Source organism: Pteropus alecto, unplaced genomic scaffold (genome assembly GCF_000325575.1).
Source record: "Pteropus alecto unplaced genomic scaffold, ASM32557v1 scaffold280, whole genome shotgun sequence".
Taxonomy (NCBI): Eukaryota; Metazoa; Chordata; class Mammalia; order Chiroptera; family Pteropodidae; genus Pteropus; species Pteropus alecto.
The window spans coordinates 750,551-767,504 of NW_006430057.1; the positions used below are offsets into that span (position 1 = coordinate 750,551).

Genomic DNA, 16,954 nt, shown 5'->3' on the forward strand with positions numbered 1-16,954 from the left:
CCTCCAGGTAAAAGGTGCAGCAAGTGCAAAGACCCTGAGATTGAAAGGGGTGGGGTGTGCTGGGAGTTAGAATGTCAGTGCAGCTGGAATGGAGGGAGAAAGTAGGAGCATAGCAAGATCAGTGGTCAGTGGGGCATGGGCATGGGGCCAGATCATATAAGGCCCAAGGTATGGAGCTGAGATTTGTTTTGAATGTGATAGTAAGCCACTAGGAAGGTTTGAGAGGGCTGACGTGACTGGTATGGCTGTTGTGTGGAGAATAGGGAGGCAAAAATGGAAGCAAGGAGATTGCAATGATACAGAAACAGGATAATGGTGGTTCAAACAGGGCAAGAAATGTTTAGATTACAAAAATATATTGAAAGATGAGTCATAGGATTTACTGTTGGATTAGATGTGGCATGGGGGGGGAAAGAGGAATCAATGACTCCTAGGTTTTAGTCTGAGCATTTGGTTAGTGGAATTTCCTATGATGAGGAAAACTGAAGAAGGACTGAGTGTGAGGGGGAACCAAGAGTTTGGTACGCACTGTTAGGTGGAGATGGTGGCTGGGGCAGTTGGTTATAGGAATATGGAGTTAAGGGAGGAGGTCCAGTCTAGAGATAGAGATTTTGGAGTCCAGAGTGTAGAGATAGTATTTAAAGCCTAAATGAGATCATGTAGGAGATGGTAGCCACTAGCCACATGTGTCTATTGAGTACTTGGAATGTGGCTAGCCCAAATTGAGATGTGCTGTATGTGTAAAATACACACCAGATTTCAAAGACTTAATATAAAAAAGAATATAAAATATCTCATTGATATTTTATGATTTCATGTTGAAATGATAATATTTTGGTTCTATTGAGTTAAATAAAATATATTATTAAAAGTAACATCACCTGCATCTTTTTGCTTTTTAAAATGTGGCTACTAGAAAATTAAAAATTACATATGTGGCTTATAATTACAGCTCATGGAAACATTTCTATGTAATGGCACCGATCTAGGAAATGATTGTAGATGAAGAGGGCCAAAGACAGAGCCCTTGGGTGCAGCAACATTTCAAATTCAGGGAGAAGAGAAAGATCCAGCAAAGAGATTGAGAAAGAACAGACAATGATGAAAATTAGGGTAGTGTGGTGTTTGTGATAAAGGCAAGTGATCAGATTATTCAAAAGGAGGGAGTGTCAGATGCTTCTGGGATGCCAAATAAGTAATGGTTGGATTTAATAAGAGCAGTTTTAGTGGGCTGGTTTGGAAACCATTTGGTTTGGAAACCTGATTAGAGAGAGCTCAAGAGAATAAGAACTGAAGACATAATGATAGTAAATACAGATAACTCTTTTGAATTTTGCTTTAAAGAGTTGCAGAGAAATGGAGTGGTAACAGGAAGAGGATTTCGAATCCAGGGGAGGTTTGTGTGTTTTGTTGTCATCGTTGGCTTGTTTGATTGGAAGGGGAGATGGCTCACCTGATGTTGGTACTCTCAGGGCCCTGGGATTCATTTGGGAGAAATAAGGCAAGTATACCAGAAAGAATTTGGGACAATCTAAACTCGAGAGTTAGTTAAAAGGAATGATAGTTAAATGGAATGATTCTATTAGTACTCTAGGGATTCGGATGCCACCAAGATGCCCCCTTTCTTTGTTTTCCTTATAGTGTTTGATATTTTTTCTCTTTGGTTGTTGTTTCCCTATCTTCTACTCCTGACAGTGGTGGGTCAAAGACCATGTTATCCTGTTGTGGCCTGGTATTTTGGACAAGAGGCTTCTTTTCCATGGGATTCTCTAAAGCTCAGAGGTAGTTTATTTCCTCAGTGTTTAAAAAGCCTTACTTAGTGGCAGGGGTGGGGGTGCTGCCATATTTATTAAGATGGTCCAGAAACTCATGAATGATAGTTCAAGGGATTTTTCTGTTCTCCTTCTGAATTTCTGAGAGGCTTCTGAATTTCCCTACCCTTTTGCTTTTTCCAGACCTCTAGATGGAATGTGTGTGTGTGCGAATGCATGTGGACTAGTGAGAATTGTATGGGCCTAGGGCTAAGTCATCTTCAGGCAGAATTGTGATATTGGCTCATAGAGTTTGAGTGACTTGAATATTGTCTATATGTTTCAATCGAAGCTCAACAGGAACATATCAGTTGTTGAACAAGTAGTTTAATACTCATTGCAGCAAGAAAGAACACACACTGTGGGGAACCATAGGACTTCTCAGTGAGAGAGAGTCTGAAGCCATCTTAACACCAAGGCCCTGACAGCTCTCATTGTGGTTTGCAAGCTTTTGCTTTCCAAGGCCTCAGTTACTCTTGCTGGGTGACCTCTCAAGTTTTCCTTAACCTCAGGTCCTGTGGTCACCCCCTCTACCTCCAGAAATGTATCAGGGGCTTTAGCTATAGAAAACAGCACACATGGGCCTGGAGCCTATCCATGAAACAGCAAGGACAGCTTGACTATGTCTGGGAGCAGAGCAGTTCTAGGGGTGGGGGCACTCCAGAACCTATTTAACCCCACTTGATGGTACCTACCTCTCTATAGCCCTCCTGCTGTGCATGAATACAGCATCCTTTCTCTGAGTTATAATGCCCATTAGATCCCCCCCTGTCCAAATTCTCATAAAAATGTCCATCAGCATTGATTTATGAAGGTTTAGTTATAAACTGACATGCTTCCCTAGACCTAAAATCCCTAGCTTTTGCTAGAAGGCTAAGTTGAATGGAAAATTTATAGTTGACTCTTAAATGATTATCTGTACTAATGGAAAATAGCACAAGGAGAGATAATTCTCCCATGACATAGGATCAGAGTCATGGGAGAATTATCCTTTGATGGTCACTTTGGTTGTTTCCCATTTTGGGCTATTTAAAATAATGCTGTAATAGAGATTTCTGGTTAAGATGGTGGAGTAGGTAAATTCTGTGTTTGATTCCTCTCAAGACCACATCAAAATTACAACTAAACTACAGAACAACCGTAATTGAAAATAGCCTGAAGTCTAGCTGAACAGAAACCCTATAACAAAGGACATACATAAGAAGCCACCTCGAGACTGGTAGGACGGGTGGAGATGTGAAATGGGCTGGTCCCACACTTATGTGTGGTGGTTGAGAATTGGGAGGAATATCTCTGCTGCAGGAGTCCCCCTGGAGGAGCGAGGGGGCCCACCCCTACCATAGATTTCCCAGCCCGGGGTCCCAGTGCCAGGAAAAGGAGTCCCCACAAACTTGGATGTGAAATCAGCAAATATTGTGGCTGAGTGAGGCAAAGCGCTGCTGAGGTCCTAGGTGTTCCTCTTGGAGGGCCCAGGCATGAACTTACTTGCTGACAGACTCACCGTTCCTGGGCTCCAGCGCTGGGGCAGTGGCTCAAAGGGTGCCAGGGACACACAAGGAGGAACTGAATTGTCTGGCTTCAGGGCGAAGGCTGGAGGGGCAGATTACTCCCATACACAAATGCTGGCAGAAGCCATTATTCATTTGTTGATCCCACCCCTCGCCCAACTTGTAGACGCAGGTGGCTGCCATACCCAAGTCTCCATCAGCCTGGCTAACACTGGTCGCTCTGCCCTGGTGATTCCCTGAGACCCCAACCCACCCAAATTGCAGGCCCACCCCAACCACTTCCAGTGGATTTTCCATACAAATGACCTATCTTGGCTCACGCTGCATACTTTCTTAAAATCTCTCAAAGGCTCACAAAACCCAAACAAGCAGCATCTAGGCTCTGCATTCCCAGTACCTCTTGCTGAGCAGTTCCAAGCTTGGCACCACAGCAGGTGGCCTCGATTCATGGCTTGGCCTCTGGAGGTACCTCCAAGCCCAGTGTGGGTGGTGGCCATCTGTGGATTGCTTAGTGGCTCCTGCTAGATGGCCCCAGGCAGGGAACATGCTATGGCTGAAATTGGCCTGTGGTGGGGCCCCTCCCAGGAAGCCCCAGGGCCAGCACTCCAGGTGGCCAGCTTTGGACTGAGCCTGAGCACCTCCCTGGGCCACATCCGAGGACAACACACCCAAAGGGCAGACTGGGCAGGCACCATAGCCATGCTAAAGTTCTTCATGCTCCATAGGGTCAACCCCTGCACAATGGCTCCTCCACTATAGTCACCAGCCAGTCCTCACAACCAATCATCCCAAAGGTCAATCTTACCCACTAATGTACAAACAGCAACCAATGCTCAACTACAACAGGAGGGCACACACAACCCATACAAAGGACACACCTGGAGCATCCATCTCAGGTGGCCAGGGAGGTTGCACCTCTGGGCCCCACAGAACACCTACCATATAAGGCCACTCTACCAGGAGACATAGCAGCCCTACCTAAAACATAGAAACAAACATAGGGAGGCAGGAAAAATGAGAAGAAAAAGAAACATATCCCACATGAAAGAACAGAACAAAAATCTAGTAAAAGAACTAAGCAAAATGGAGACAAGTAGATTTTAAAACATTTCTTATAAAGATGCTCAATGAAAGAGGAAGAGTAGATGAACTCAGTGAGAACTTTAAGAAAGAGATAGAAAACATAAAAAGGAACCAGTCAGAAATGAAGAATACAAAAAACTAAAATGAATACCTTAGAACAGTAGTCCCCAACGTTTTTGGCACCAGGGACAGGTGCTCCTAGGGCATCTAATGCCTAACAATCCAAGACAGAGCTGAGGTGGTGATGCTAGCTCTGGGGAGTGGCTGCAAATACAGATAAAGCTTCACTCATTCACCTGCTGCTCACTTCCTGTCGTGAGGCCTGGTTCCTAACAGGCCATGGACCAGTACTTGTTCAATGGACCAGGGGTTGGGAACCCTTGCCTTAGGAGGAATCAACAGTAGATGAGATAAGGCAGAGGATCGAATTAGTGATTTAGAAGAGAAGGTAGCAGAAAACACCCAAGCAGAACAGCAACAAGAAAAAAGAATTTAAAAAAATGAGGATAGTTTAAGGGGCCTCTGGGACAACATCAAGTTTATCAACATTTTCATCATAGGGATACCAGAAGGAAAAGAGAGAACAAGGAATTGAAAACCTATTTCAAGAAATCATGACAGAAAACTTGCCTAACCTGAAGAAGGAAACAGACATAGAAGCCCAAGAAGCATGGAGAGACTATTAAAGGTAAAAACATCCAAGTCACAGGGGTACCTGAAAGAAAATAAGATGTTGAAGAGCTATTTGAAGAAATAATGGTGGAAAACTTCCCTAACTTGATGAAAGAAATGGACATAAAATCCCAGGAAGCTCAGAAAGTCCCCAAAACCGGGAACCCAAAGAGGCCCCCACCAGAACACATCATAATTAAAATACCAAAGACAAAGAAGAATCTTAAAAGCAGCAAGAGAAAAGCAGTTAGTTACTCACAAGGGAGCTCCCATAAGACTGTCAGATGATTTCTCAACAGAAAATTGCAGTCCAGAAGGAATTGGCAAGAAACACTTAAAGTGATGAAAAGCTAGGATCTACAACCAAAATTACTCTACTCAGCAAAGTTATTATTTAAAATCGAAGGCTAGATAAAGAGATTCTCAGATAAGGAAAAGCTAAATGAGTGCACCACCAACCAGTATTACAGGAAATGTTGGAGGGACTTCTTTAAGAAGAAGAAGTAAAAAGAGTAAAAGATAAAAAATATGAACAATAAAATAGCAATAATTATGTATCTTCAATAATTACTTTAGATGTAAATGGATTAAATGCTCCAATCGAAAGATAGGGTAGCTGAATGGATGAGAAAACAAGACTCATATATTCTGCCTTCAAGAGACTCACTCAGATTGAAAGACACTCAGACTAAAAGTAAAGGGGTAAAAGATGTTTCATGAAGATGGAAACAAACAAAAAGCTGGAGTAGCAATTCTTAAACTAGACAAAATAGATTTTAAAACAAAGGCTATAACAAGAGACAAAGAAGGACTCAGTTATCTTCTGGTTATTTATCCGAAGAAGCCCAAAACACTATTTAGAAGGGACATGTGAATCCATATGTTCATTGCAGCATTATTTACAATAGTCAAGATATGGAGGCATCCTAGGTCAAGATATGGAGGCATCCAATGGATAGATGGATAAAGAATAAGTGATACATTTATACAATGGAATATTACTCAGCCATAAAAAAGAATGAAATCTTACCTTCTGCAACAACATAGATGGACCTAGAGTGTATTGTGCTGAGTAGAGTAAGTCAGAGAAAGACAAACATCACTTGATTTCACTTATATGTGGAATCTAAAGAACAAAATAAACAAACAAAACAGAAACAGACTCATAGATACAAAGAATATTTTGAGGGTTGCCAGATGAGAGGGGGTATTAGAGGTTGCTAATGAGATTAAGAAATCCAAATCGGCAGTTACAAAATAGTAATGGGAATATTAAGTATAGCATAAGGAATATAGTCAATAATATTGTAATAACAATGTATGGTGTCAGATGAGTACCAAATTTATTGGAGTGATGACTTCATAAGTTATATAAATATCTAATTGCTATGTTGTACTCCTGAAACTAATATAATATTGTATGCCAACTGCAATTGAAAAATTTAAAAAAATAAGAAAAACAAAAAAATGCTGTGATAAATATTCTTGCATGTATATTTTTGTTTTCAAATGTGAGTATATCTATAAAATTCTAGCAGTGATGTTACTTGATCAAAATGTATATGCATTTTTAAAATATTTGTTACTGAAAAATTGCTCTTCACAGAGCAATTCACATTCTGTAATGTATGAGAATATCTATTTTTCTTATCCTTGTCAGCAATGGAACATCATCAAAATTAAAACTTTTTGACAATTTTATAGGTGAAAATATTAACTTGATATTTTGGTTTGTATTTCTTTAATTATGAGTAGGACTGAGCCTTTTTAAATGTGGTTATTAGCTATTTGTATTTCTTTTTCTATAAACCACCTGTTGTATCTTTTGCCCCCTTTTATGTCAAGTTATTTGTCTTTTATTGATTTATATGTGCTCTTGACAAATTAAGAAAATTGGCCCCTATATATATATTTGTTGCAAGTATTGTTTCCTAGTTTGTTATTCTTCTGTTGACTGTTTACTTTTTTGTGGCCAAAGTTATCAATTTTTATGTAGTCAAATGTTTAAATCTTTTCTTTTATGGTTTATTAATACAGTTTTGTCTCCCTGAGTGCACCTATGGCCTCTAAAATTGTATTTACATCTAAAGTAATTGGCCCCAACACAAAGCAATAAACCAGGTTTTTTACATTTGTCTTTTTTTTCAGGGGGTAACAGCTTTATTGAGATATAATTCACATACAGTTAACCCATTTAAAGTATACAATTCAATGCATTTTAATATATTCAAAAATTCGGGCAACCATCATCACAATTAATTTTAGAACATTTTCATCACCTCAAAAAGTAACCCTGGAAACCTATATAATTTTATTAACCAATGTCACCCCTGTAAATTTAATGGGAAAAAAAAGAAACCTTGTACTCTGTCACTCAAAAACCAAAACCAAAACCAAAACCCAAAACAAAACCTATCCTCCCAACCGTAAACAAGACACTTTCTATGTCTATGTATTTGTCTATTCTGGACATTTGATTTAAATGCAATCGTCACTTTTTAAAGGAAAGATAATTCTCTTAAATGGTAATTCCCTTTGTATACCTTTTTTGAATAATATAAGAATCTAATTGAAGGATAAGGGTTAGGGTAACATGATTGTTTTATGGCCTAGATATCAAATGACAATCTTTTGCTTTTTCTCTCTACATTTTACTTTAGTGATTCTATTATGGATGAATCACAAAATGAAGCTTCTGGCAGTCTGGAAGTTCTAGAAATCGGTGATGAGGGTAAGTAACGCAATAAAATCTTGATAACTAGAATTAGATTTTTTTTTTTTTTACTGTGTTTAACAACCCTGGGAAAGAAAATCAACTCACAAGGTAAAAAGTTCATATCAAATTTCTAATAATATTAGACTCAGTCCACATTTACTTCTCTGTCTTCTAACCTCTTCTCTTTCATCTCTAACTCAGTTAAAAGTTTTGTTGGAGGCCCCACAATCTTCTTTGGGGATGGTTATCAGGTTCTATTTTCTAAGGCAGAAGAAGTATTTCTGCTTAATCAGAAAAAAATGAGAGCGGCCCATGATCTGAGAGATTCGATTGTTTTACTGTAGACATTAATTCATATTTAACCAACAGATAAATTTGTAACTTGAGGAGTAAAGGGGATAAAAATAAAAGATGCCACCAGAGGCTTCTGTTAAATAGGATTCGATTCTCAAATTTTAGGTTTTGCAAAACTTACCCAGATATATATATATATATATATCGCTTAAATTATGGTGCCACCTACAAGTGAGATAATAGAAAGGGAAGTAAAAGTCACTGAAAATGATATGCTTTATTGACACCAAAAAAAAAAAAAAGGAGCCATAAGATGTGAAATAAGACATTGAACTTAAAGATAGAACCGAATTTAACAGTTCACTGGGTTGTTCTTCAATTTTTGCTGAGTTTTCTTAGTAGTGTATGGTGCAGAAGACTTGGTCTGGAAGGACAGAGAGAGCAGAACATTTTTGTGGCTTCCTGGAGGCCTGATTTTACTGACGATATGGGGTGGGGGATGCTGAGTTTGGTGCATGGATCCTTGAGGGCAAAGCTTGGGTTTTCATGTCTGTGTCACCATTGTTTATTATTGGGTCTCAGAGAGGAAGAGTGATTAGACACTCAAAAATTTAATAAATGAATTAGTAAACAAATGAATGATTGACCTTTTCACCAAGGTGGCTCCAACCACTAAACCAACTGACCTATCTTTTTGGATATGAGCTAGAAAGATGCCCACAAAAGAAAGTGGTAATGTGTGGCTCGATGAAGAGTGGAGGTAAGGAAATCCCTGTACTCTGTTCCCAAGATTTTATTTGAAAAGACCAAACATTTAGGTACATTTTCAGTATTAGTCATTGTAGCCAGAGAATAAGGTGGCCGTTGGGAAGTTGAAGGGAAGAAAGGCTAGTTAGAAATGTTTTCTTTCCAAGTAGCAATGCAAGAGAACAAGGTCACCACTATGCGACACATTTTTAAAGCAAAGTTCAACCCAAATGGGCTGCCTGTGTATATGGTGGCTAAGCAAATATACAAACCAGAAGCAATGATTTCTTCTCTGGGGGGAGAAAACCTTCCTTCCATTGGCTGTTTTCAAATGGTATGTGACGTATTGCAGACTCTCATTGGATGAGGATGTTGAAAGCTACTTCCTGTTTGAGAATACATAGTCCTTGGGTTTGGACAGGAAAATCAGTGTGGCTTTGTTATAGGAGAAGTCCAGACAGCCATCAGCTGTCATTTCACTGACTACTGCTGCTGTACCTTGTGGGGGCATAAAGTACCCAGTATATAGGTGACTTACATAAACATTGTTGGATACAGATGTTGGTTTTGACCCAAACTTTTAGCAGCTTTTGAAACCAGCTCACATAGAGCTCAGCTGCTGGCAATTAAAGGCACCCCTTTACAAAAGAAAGTTTAAAGGCCAATTTATACACTTGAATATATGGCAACTGTTTCAGATTCTATTAGGGTTTCGAAAATAATATAGCATGCAGACAGTTTCCAGCTTTGTGGCTCACTCCAGGACTTGTCTCCATACATGGAGTCTGATGTAGTTGGGGCTAGTGAGGTCTCCTAAGCCAAAGCACTTAGAATCTTGCAGTTGACATTGGCTGTCTGGCCATGGGTTGCTCAGTAAGGCTGTGTCCAGCTTCCAAGTTACTGCCCAAGATCAATGAGCAGCCAATCCACTGTGTGTTGTGGTTACCATTTCTTGATGCCCTCCAACTACCCACTGACAGAACTATACCACCACTATACCCAAACTACCCCACGGTGGAGAATGAAAACGTTTTTTCTTTCTAGTGCCTATGGTTGAAAGAGACACATATCACTTAAGGTATCTGAATACTCATGGAAAAATAAGTTTTTTCTTCCCAGTAAAAATGGAAAATTGGGGTAAAATTAGAATAGATGCCTACTTAATTTTTAGCACCTGTTACAATTCTAGAATCACTAGTTATTTTGTTAATTTAGAAACATAAAAATGTATTAATGCATAGTTTTGTTTGCTCATACAGTGGTTATGTTTGGTATATTCAGTTCTGCAGCCTAAAAAGTTTATTAGAAGTGTTTTGATTCAGTTAAGTGTTTATGGATCGTGTCATAATTGGAGTTACAAGGTGCTGATTCTCTCCTCCCTGTCTTTACTGGTTTATGAAAAAACAGGTTTAAAACTCCAAATCTTCCAGCTTTGCCTTTTTCCCTTCGATTCTGGGATTTTGAAACAAGAGGGGCAACAATCACTATATTTTCTAACACTCTGAGCATAAAGTTGTTCCCCTTTCAGAAGGCCAGGAGATTATCCACCTGTTAAGAATCAATCAATCTTATTCCTTCTGTTTGAAAAGTGGCAATGCCTGCAAGTCTAAAATATAGCATACTCCTTCCTGTGTGTGAGGACACTGCCCAATTCATCCTCACTGGGCAGGAATTACTTAGTGTTGTCTTGGAGCTGACTTATACTGACTTGGGAGACTGTGCACATCTCTTCCCAATGTCATGTTAGTAACTTGCAATTGACCATGGTGGGAGTATTTGCACTACAGAAATAGGTAAATAATACAAATACAAGCATTTCCCCCAGGGATCCAGTTGGTACATGTTTTCCAGCAAAAACTGATTATAGTAATTAGTGTAGTATAGTAATGAGGATTTTGCATTAAAATCTCACCATTTCATAGATTTTTAGAAATTGTTTGGAGGTGGGGAGATAGTAAAATATAGATTATTTTAGAGCTAGCCTACTCTGTACTGTTTACTTTTCAGGATTTTCACATTGAATATTCATAGTAGTTCTATGAGGTCAAACATTTAAAATATTTATTGTCATAGAAATTAGTTTATCTTTTCCTGAAAAAAATTAAAAAAGGAAACTGAGGAAAATATGTTTTCTGTTGTATCTTCATGTTTTATTCTTTCTGTCTCTACATAGAATTGCCAAGTTTGTCCCAACCATGACCTTATATAGTTACATCCTTATAGATCAGAAATTGCCTAAGTCATTCAAAACTGAAATTATTTAAGCAACAATTATCAAGCAAACGATCCTATAGTCTTTCATTGCCCCACCCCATGCTGGCTTATGCTTCTAATTATGTATATTTTAGAGTTCACTATTGAATTATAGATGTAGGGCTGTTTCCCCTTATCTATAGATAGATACAATGATAGACTAATCATACAGATGGAATTGAATCTGGCCCTAATAAACAATAAATTATTGATTCCCTAATACCATCACACAAATTTATTAGCACTTGCTCCATGCCAGAGGCTATGCTAAGCTCTTTGCCTATATTATTGACAATTTACATCAACCCCAATAAGGGCTAGTGCTTAAATTACAGGATGCTTAAGGAAGACTCTGCATAGTGATCTTAATTTGAGGGAAGTAACAAGCTGTATTGGTATTTTGCACCCATCAGTGGATTCAGTTGTTCCTCAAGTGTTACTGCATGCCTTGTACTGTGTTAGTTGCTGAAGGGGATGCTAAAGAGGGCTTGCCTATAGCCTTGATGGGGGTACAATAGTTAAGACATAGAATTATATCTTATTCTTTTCTTATTGATACCCAAAACATAATAAGTGCTTAATCTGAATAAATATTTGTTGAATGGGTGAATGAATGAATGAATGTGCAGACTAGAGAGCATTCAGATGTAAAGCTTGTCATGCCAAGAGTCAAGTTTTAGGTATGCAGAGAGAAACGTGGATTGTAGTGATTGGTGTAAAACTGGACTTATGGCAGGCCTTGAAATTTAGAAACCCTTCTAATAGGCAGGTCCAGGAGTAATCAGTACACGAATAAATCATAGCATTTCAGAGCTAGAAAGAACCCTAGTTCAGCATTTCCCCTTTTCTATAGAGCCCTGATAAAGATATATGTGTTTATTAAGAAACTAAAGAAAGCCCAAACAGAGCCTTAGGTGGATCGAAAACTCACAGTCCTCACTGCTACCCTGGTAGTTATTATAGACAGAGCAATCTTTCGATTATCTGCCTGTGCAGACGGCAGCAGCGCTATAGATAATCCGAACCAATCAGCAGCAATTGAAACACACAGACACTGCATGCAATACACACACACACACACACACACACACACACACACACACACACACGCACATGTGTACTCCTTACAAACCTTTTGGTATCCAATTTTGTCATGCCTTTTGCTCAGGCAGCTTTTTTGCCCAGTAGCCCTTTCTTCTTTCTGATTCCCAGTTTCCTCTCTTGCAAATAAATTCTTTCCTCAAGGAAGTCTTCCCTGATGGCACCAACTGAGTGCTCACACTCATTGGGTCTGCATCCTTTCAGCACACAGGCTGAGCAGTACCTACTTTCACATGCATTTCCAAGGGTCCTGAAGTCCTGGACAGTACTAGCTCCCACCTGGATTCCACATGTGGAAGCTTGGCTCTTCAACTGGATTGTGATGACTCCAGCCACTGAGGTTGAGTTAGTGGGAATATCAAGTACTTATGTTGGCTCAGTAATTGCTGCATACTAATAAACTTCTTAGGGTAAAGAAAAAGGTGTGTGCTAATAGTTGTGATTGAGAGGAAAGTGAATGTCTGGTGAGTTGGGCCCGAGTAGAGGCTGCCCAAAGACCACAAGCTGGGGCCTGACTTCTGCTCTCACCAAAATATCAGACACTTTGTCACTGAGTTATCAAGAAGAATACAGACCAAATATATGATGCTGTGGTCCCTGAAGGCATGGGCCAAGATCTGCAGGGCACTGGGGATCATAGTCCTCTTCCTTGTTGCAAAGTTCCTGTTTCCTCTCCTGTCTTCTCTTTTACCATCACACTCTGACTCACTTTCATTTCTAACTTCCAGGAAAGAAGAAATCCAAATTTAAAGCTTTCAAGAATTTTTTTGGCAAGAAGAAGAAAAAAGAGCCTGAAGATGCCCAGAGAGGGAGGAGGCTGAAATCGAAGATTTTCAGTGGCAGTATTAACTTCTCTTATCTGAAGCCAGTTCAGGAAGGTCAACAACCTGAGCCTGGGTAAGCTCAGGGAGGTTGGAGGGGGATGGGGACAGAGCAAGAAGCATATAGCTAGATCCAGGTCCCCCTTTGGCAGCCAAATCACTGGTGAGCCTTTAGTCCCAGGGATTCTTGGCCTCCCTCCATGCAGGGGCTGGGTTGGCAGCCATTGCCAATGTGGCCATGTCCTGGAGGCCTTTTTCTGTGCTTGTGTATAGGCTTGCCATCTGGGCCACACAGCTCAATAGGTTGAAATATGGCAAATGCACACCGCATTCCCCAGGAGCACTGGGTGGAGGGAGTAATAAATAGATCACAGAAACCCTTCCCTGTTACATCTACAAGAACTTGAGACCTGGGGTCTACCACTAGTTAGGAGCTGGAGGCCTCTGTTTGATAAAGGTAAGGATGACCTACATCTTCAAGAAGCTTGGTCTAATTTGCTTTCCTGGCCTTCAGACTGCAGATCTGTGATTACTGGGGAAGGTGAGCTAGAATTCAGAATGTGTGATTAAAATATCAGAGAGTGAAGCCTTCTAGCTGGGTTGAGGCATAGCTTGAAATCATTGCATTAACATAAAAAAAAATAAGCAAACAAAGAACCCAAAGCCATTTCTCCCTCCATCTCATGAGACTGGGAGATATACTTTAACTGGTCACAGAAAGGATGGGAAAGACTGTTTCTCAACCACCACTGTCACCCCTATTCAAAATTTCATCTGTATCTCGGAAGCTAAGCAGGGTTGTGCCTGGTTAGTACTTGGATAGGAGACCACCTAGGAAGATCAGGTGCTGTAGGTGTAAAAAATTAAAAAAATAAGGGATCGTAAGCTGACAAGGTCTTTTCAATCTGTGAGGTCAACCAAGGGTTGCTTCGCCTAAAAAAAAAAAAATTATCTGTGATGCCCCAGCTTCCATATCCTATTGTGGAAATCTGTACACCCAGTACCCCTAGCTGTTCTCGGATCCATTGGATCCCCCTCTATGGAGTTTTACTTGGGACTGTTCTTCTGTCCTTAAACTCCAAGCTTATCTAGACCCCACACAGAGCTCACATGTGCTGATCCCCATCGCCTCAAAGCTTTGCTTGGTGGTGATGGGACAGTGAGCAAACATGTTATACTGCCCCCTAATAGTTAGCACATAGGTCTCCTTAAAAAGGACCTTAATGAGTGCACTGAATGTGAGGAATTTCAGACAGCTTTGCTAGTAGGGGAGATGGTTTTCGACAGAGGGGCTTGTTTCCTATGGCTTGTTTCATACCTCACAAATCATGCCATTATAGACCATTGCCTTATAGCTCTAAGTAAGGCTAAGACTAGTCCTGCTATAAACCTCAGAGTGGGGTGGAGGAGGTGCATATGGGTCTATTCCGTGTTATTTCTACAAATTGGCAAGGGCTTTTGCTGCTAAAATTCTACATTTCCCCTTCTTACTCTTACTTGTTCCTCCCCTCCAAAATGGTCCCTTCAGCCTGATGCATTCTCACGGTACAAAGTGTGTGCATGGGCACTTCTCTGAAGTGGGTGGGGAAAGGAGGGAAGGAGAAAGGGAGAGAGGAAGAGGAAGTGAGTATAAGTGCATGAACAAATTCATATATAAGGAACAGTGTGCTTTTAAGGACCTCAGATAGGCTTTTCTTTTGCCAGGAGCATATATTAATTAAGAGTATAACTTAGGAGGCCTGAAGATCACCCTGACCCCAGTTTCTTGCTTAATATGCTCATGGAGAAACTCTGGAGAATGTTACTCAAGATTTAGGAAGGGAGATTGGCTTTTTCCATCCATCGAAACAATCATAACAAAACTTATAGCCAACCCTCCCCTGGCCTGTATAATAGCACTAGGATCTATTTCCAAGACTGTATTAAGCTGTAGCTGATAGAACGGACAAATTTCATTCCTCCACTTGATTTTTAATGGGTGCTGATATAATGTGCTTTATTGTCTTTAATTAAGGCCAAGCTTTTGTTTGGTGTTTTGGATGTGTTTTCTTCTTTTGGCCTCAAGGGAGCAGATCAATAAAGCCCTAGATATGTTCAGTGGACAGGGGCTTTGGTTTCAGAGAAACTTGGCCATAACTGGTGTAATATAATCTTTTGATCAGGGAGGACTTGGAACCAGAGAGCCAATTGCTGCACTCTGGCAGATGCACAACTTTGAAATGAAAAGTTTCTAAGCCCATTCATGGCCTAAGATTTCCTTGAAGTTTCTCTGCACGAAGCAAAGTAGTTAAAGATGCTATGCTGGTTCCAAGCCTGATGTGAGCTGGCAGCTCATTGAAAAAAAAAAAGTGAATAAAAGTGCGTATGTGTGCATAATAAGAAAATGTGCGTATATAGAGATGTCTGGAAACATTGCTCTCTCAATGCTGTATCGGTCATATAGGCTCATTAAGTGTTTATCTAGAGTCATGTAAATTTTCAGCTGGACTGCTATTTTACTAAAGCAGAGCATGTTACCTTCACCACCAGGGCTGTTGGGTAGCAGAGTTTTAGAGGGAAAAGGTGGGTAGTAGTTTAGTACAAAATGACAGACATCTCTCTTCTCTCCTCTCTTGCTGGCCCACAAGCCACTTTAGCGTGGGTTCCATTTTAATCTCCATAACACCAGTTTGTCCTCAGAGTGTCTCATAATCAAACATACCCATGTGCATGTTCTACAGTCAGACAGGCTCACAATGACAGGGTGGGTGCTAGCCCTAGGGTGCCCGAGCTGCTATTCTAGTTACCATTGGTTTTCAAAGTGCCAAGTACATGTATTGTTTTGTAATAAAGGTAATACATGCAAAAAAAGTATTTGAAATTTTAAAAATTATTTTATCTATGCAAAAAAATCATTTTATCTAATTTTAAAACATTTTAATTCCTCCTGAAAAGATACCCTTACCCACTGAGTAGCAGTCAATCTCCATTCTACCTGACCCCCACTCCAGCCCTAGGTGACCACTTATCTACTTTCTGCCTCTTTAAATTTGCTTGTTTTGAATTTCATATAAATGGAATCATACTATATGGCCTTTTGTGACTAGCTTGTTTCTTTTAACATGTTTTCAAGGGTCACCTATGTTATAGCCTGTTTCAGTACTTTATTCCTTTATATTACTGAATAGTATTCCATTCCATGGATATACCACATTTTATCTATTGATCAGTTGACAGATATTTGGGTTGTTTCCACCTTTTGACTGTTATGAAAAATGCTGCTATGAACACTTGTGAAAGATATATATTTTTGTTTCTCTTAGGAATATACCTAGGAGTGGGTTGTTGGGTCATACGGTAACTTAATGTTTAATATTTTAAAGAAACACAAGAATGTTTTCCCAAGTGATTGTAACATTTTATATTCCCACCAGCAGTGTTTGGAAGTTCCAATTTCTCCGCAACCTTGTCAACACTTGTTATCATCTGAGTTTTTGTTTCTAGCCATTACAGTGGGTATGAAGTGGCATTTTATTATGGTTTAGATTTGTAGTTTTTTGCTGACTAATAATGTTGAGAATTTTTTATGTACCTGTTGGCTATTTGTATATCTTAAATGTTTATTGAGGTCCTTTGCCCATTTTTAAAATGGATTATTTTATCTTTTTATTATTGAATTCTAGGAGTTTCTTATGTATTTTAGATATAAGTCCCTCATCGGATATACATATTTGTAAATATTTTCTCCCATTATGTAAGTTGTCTTTTCACTTCTTGCTAGTATCTTTTGAAGTATAAAAGTTTTTAATTTTGATAAAATCCATTTATCTACTGTTTTCTTTTGTTGCTTAAGCTTTTGTGTCATATCTAAGACTCTGTTGTCAAATCAAGGTCATGAAGGTATCCCCCTATATTTTTTCTAAGAGTTTAAGCTTTCATATTTAGGTATTTGACTCATTTTGAGTTTAT

At 39.5% G+C, this 16,954-nt stretch overlaps 1 protein-coding gene across 1 annotated transcript in view; it reads left to right on the forward strand.

Moving 5' to 3' along the window:
• The first annotated feature begins 7,799 nt into the window (after positions 1-7,799).
• Positions 7,800-16,954, forward strand: part of LOC102880461 (acrosomal protein KIAA1210) — a 52,757-nt gene continuing 43,602 nt past the window's right edge. The window contains 2 exon segments of the mRNA XM_025046227.1: positions 7,800-7,805; positions 12,964-13,082. Coding sequence (XP_024901995.1) covers positions 7,800-7,805; positions 12,964-13,082 — 125 coding nt within the window.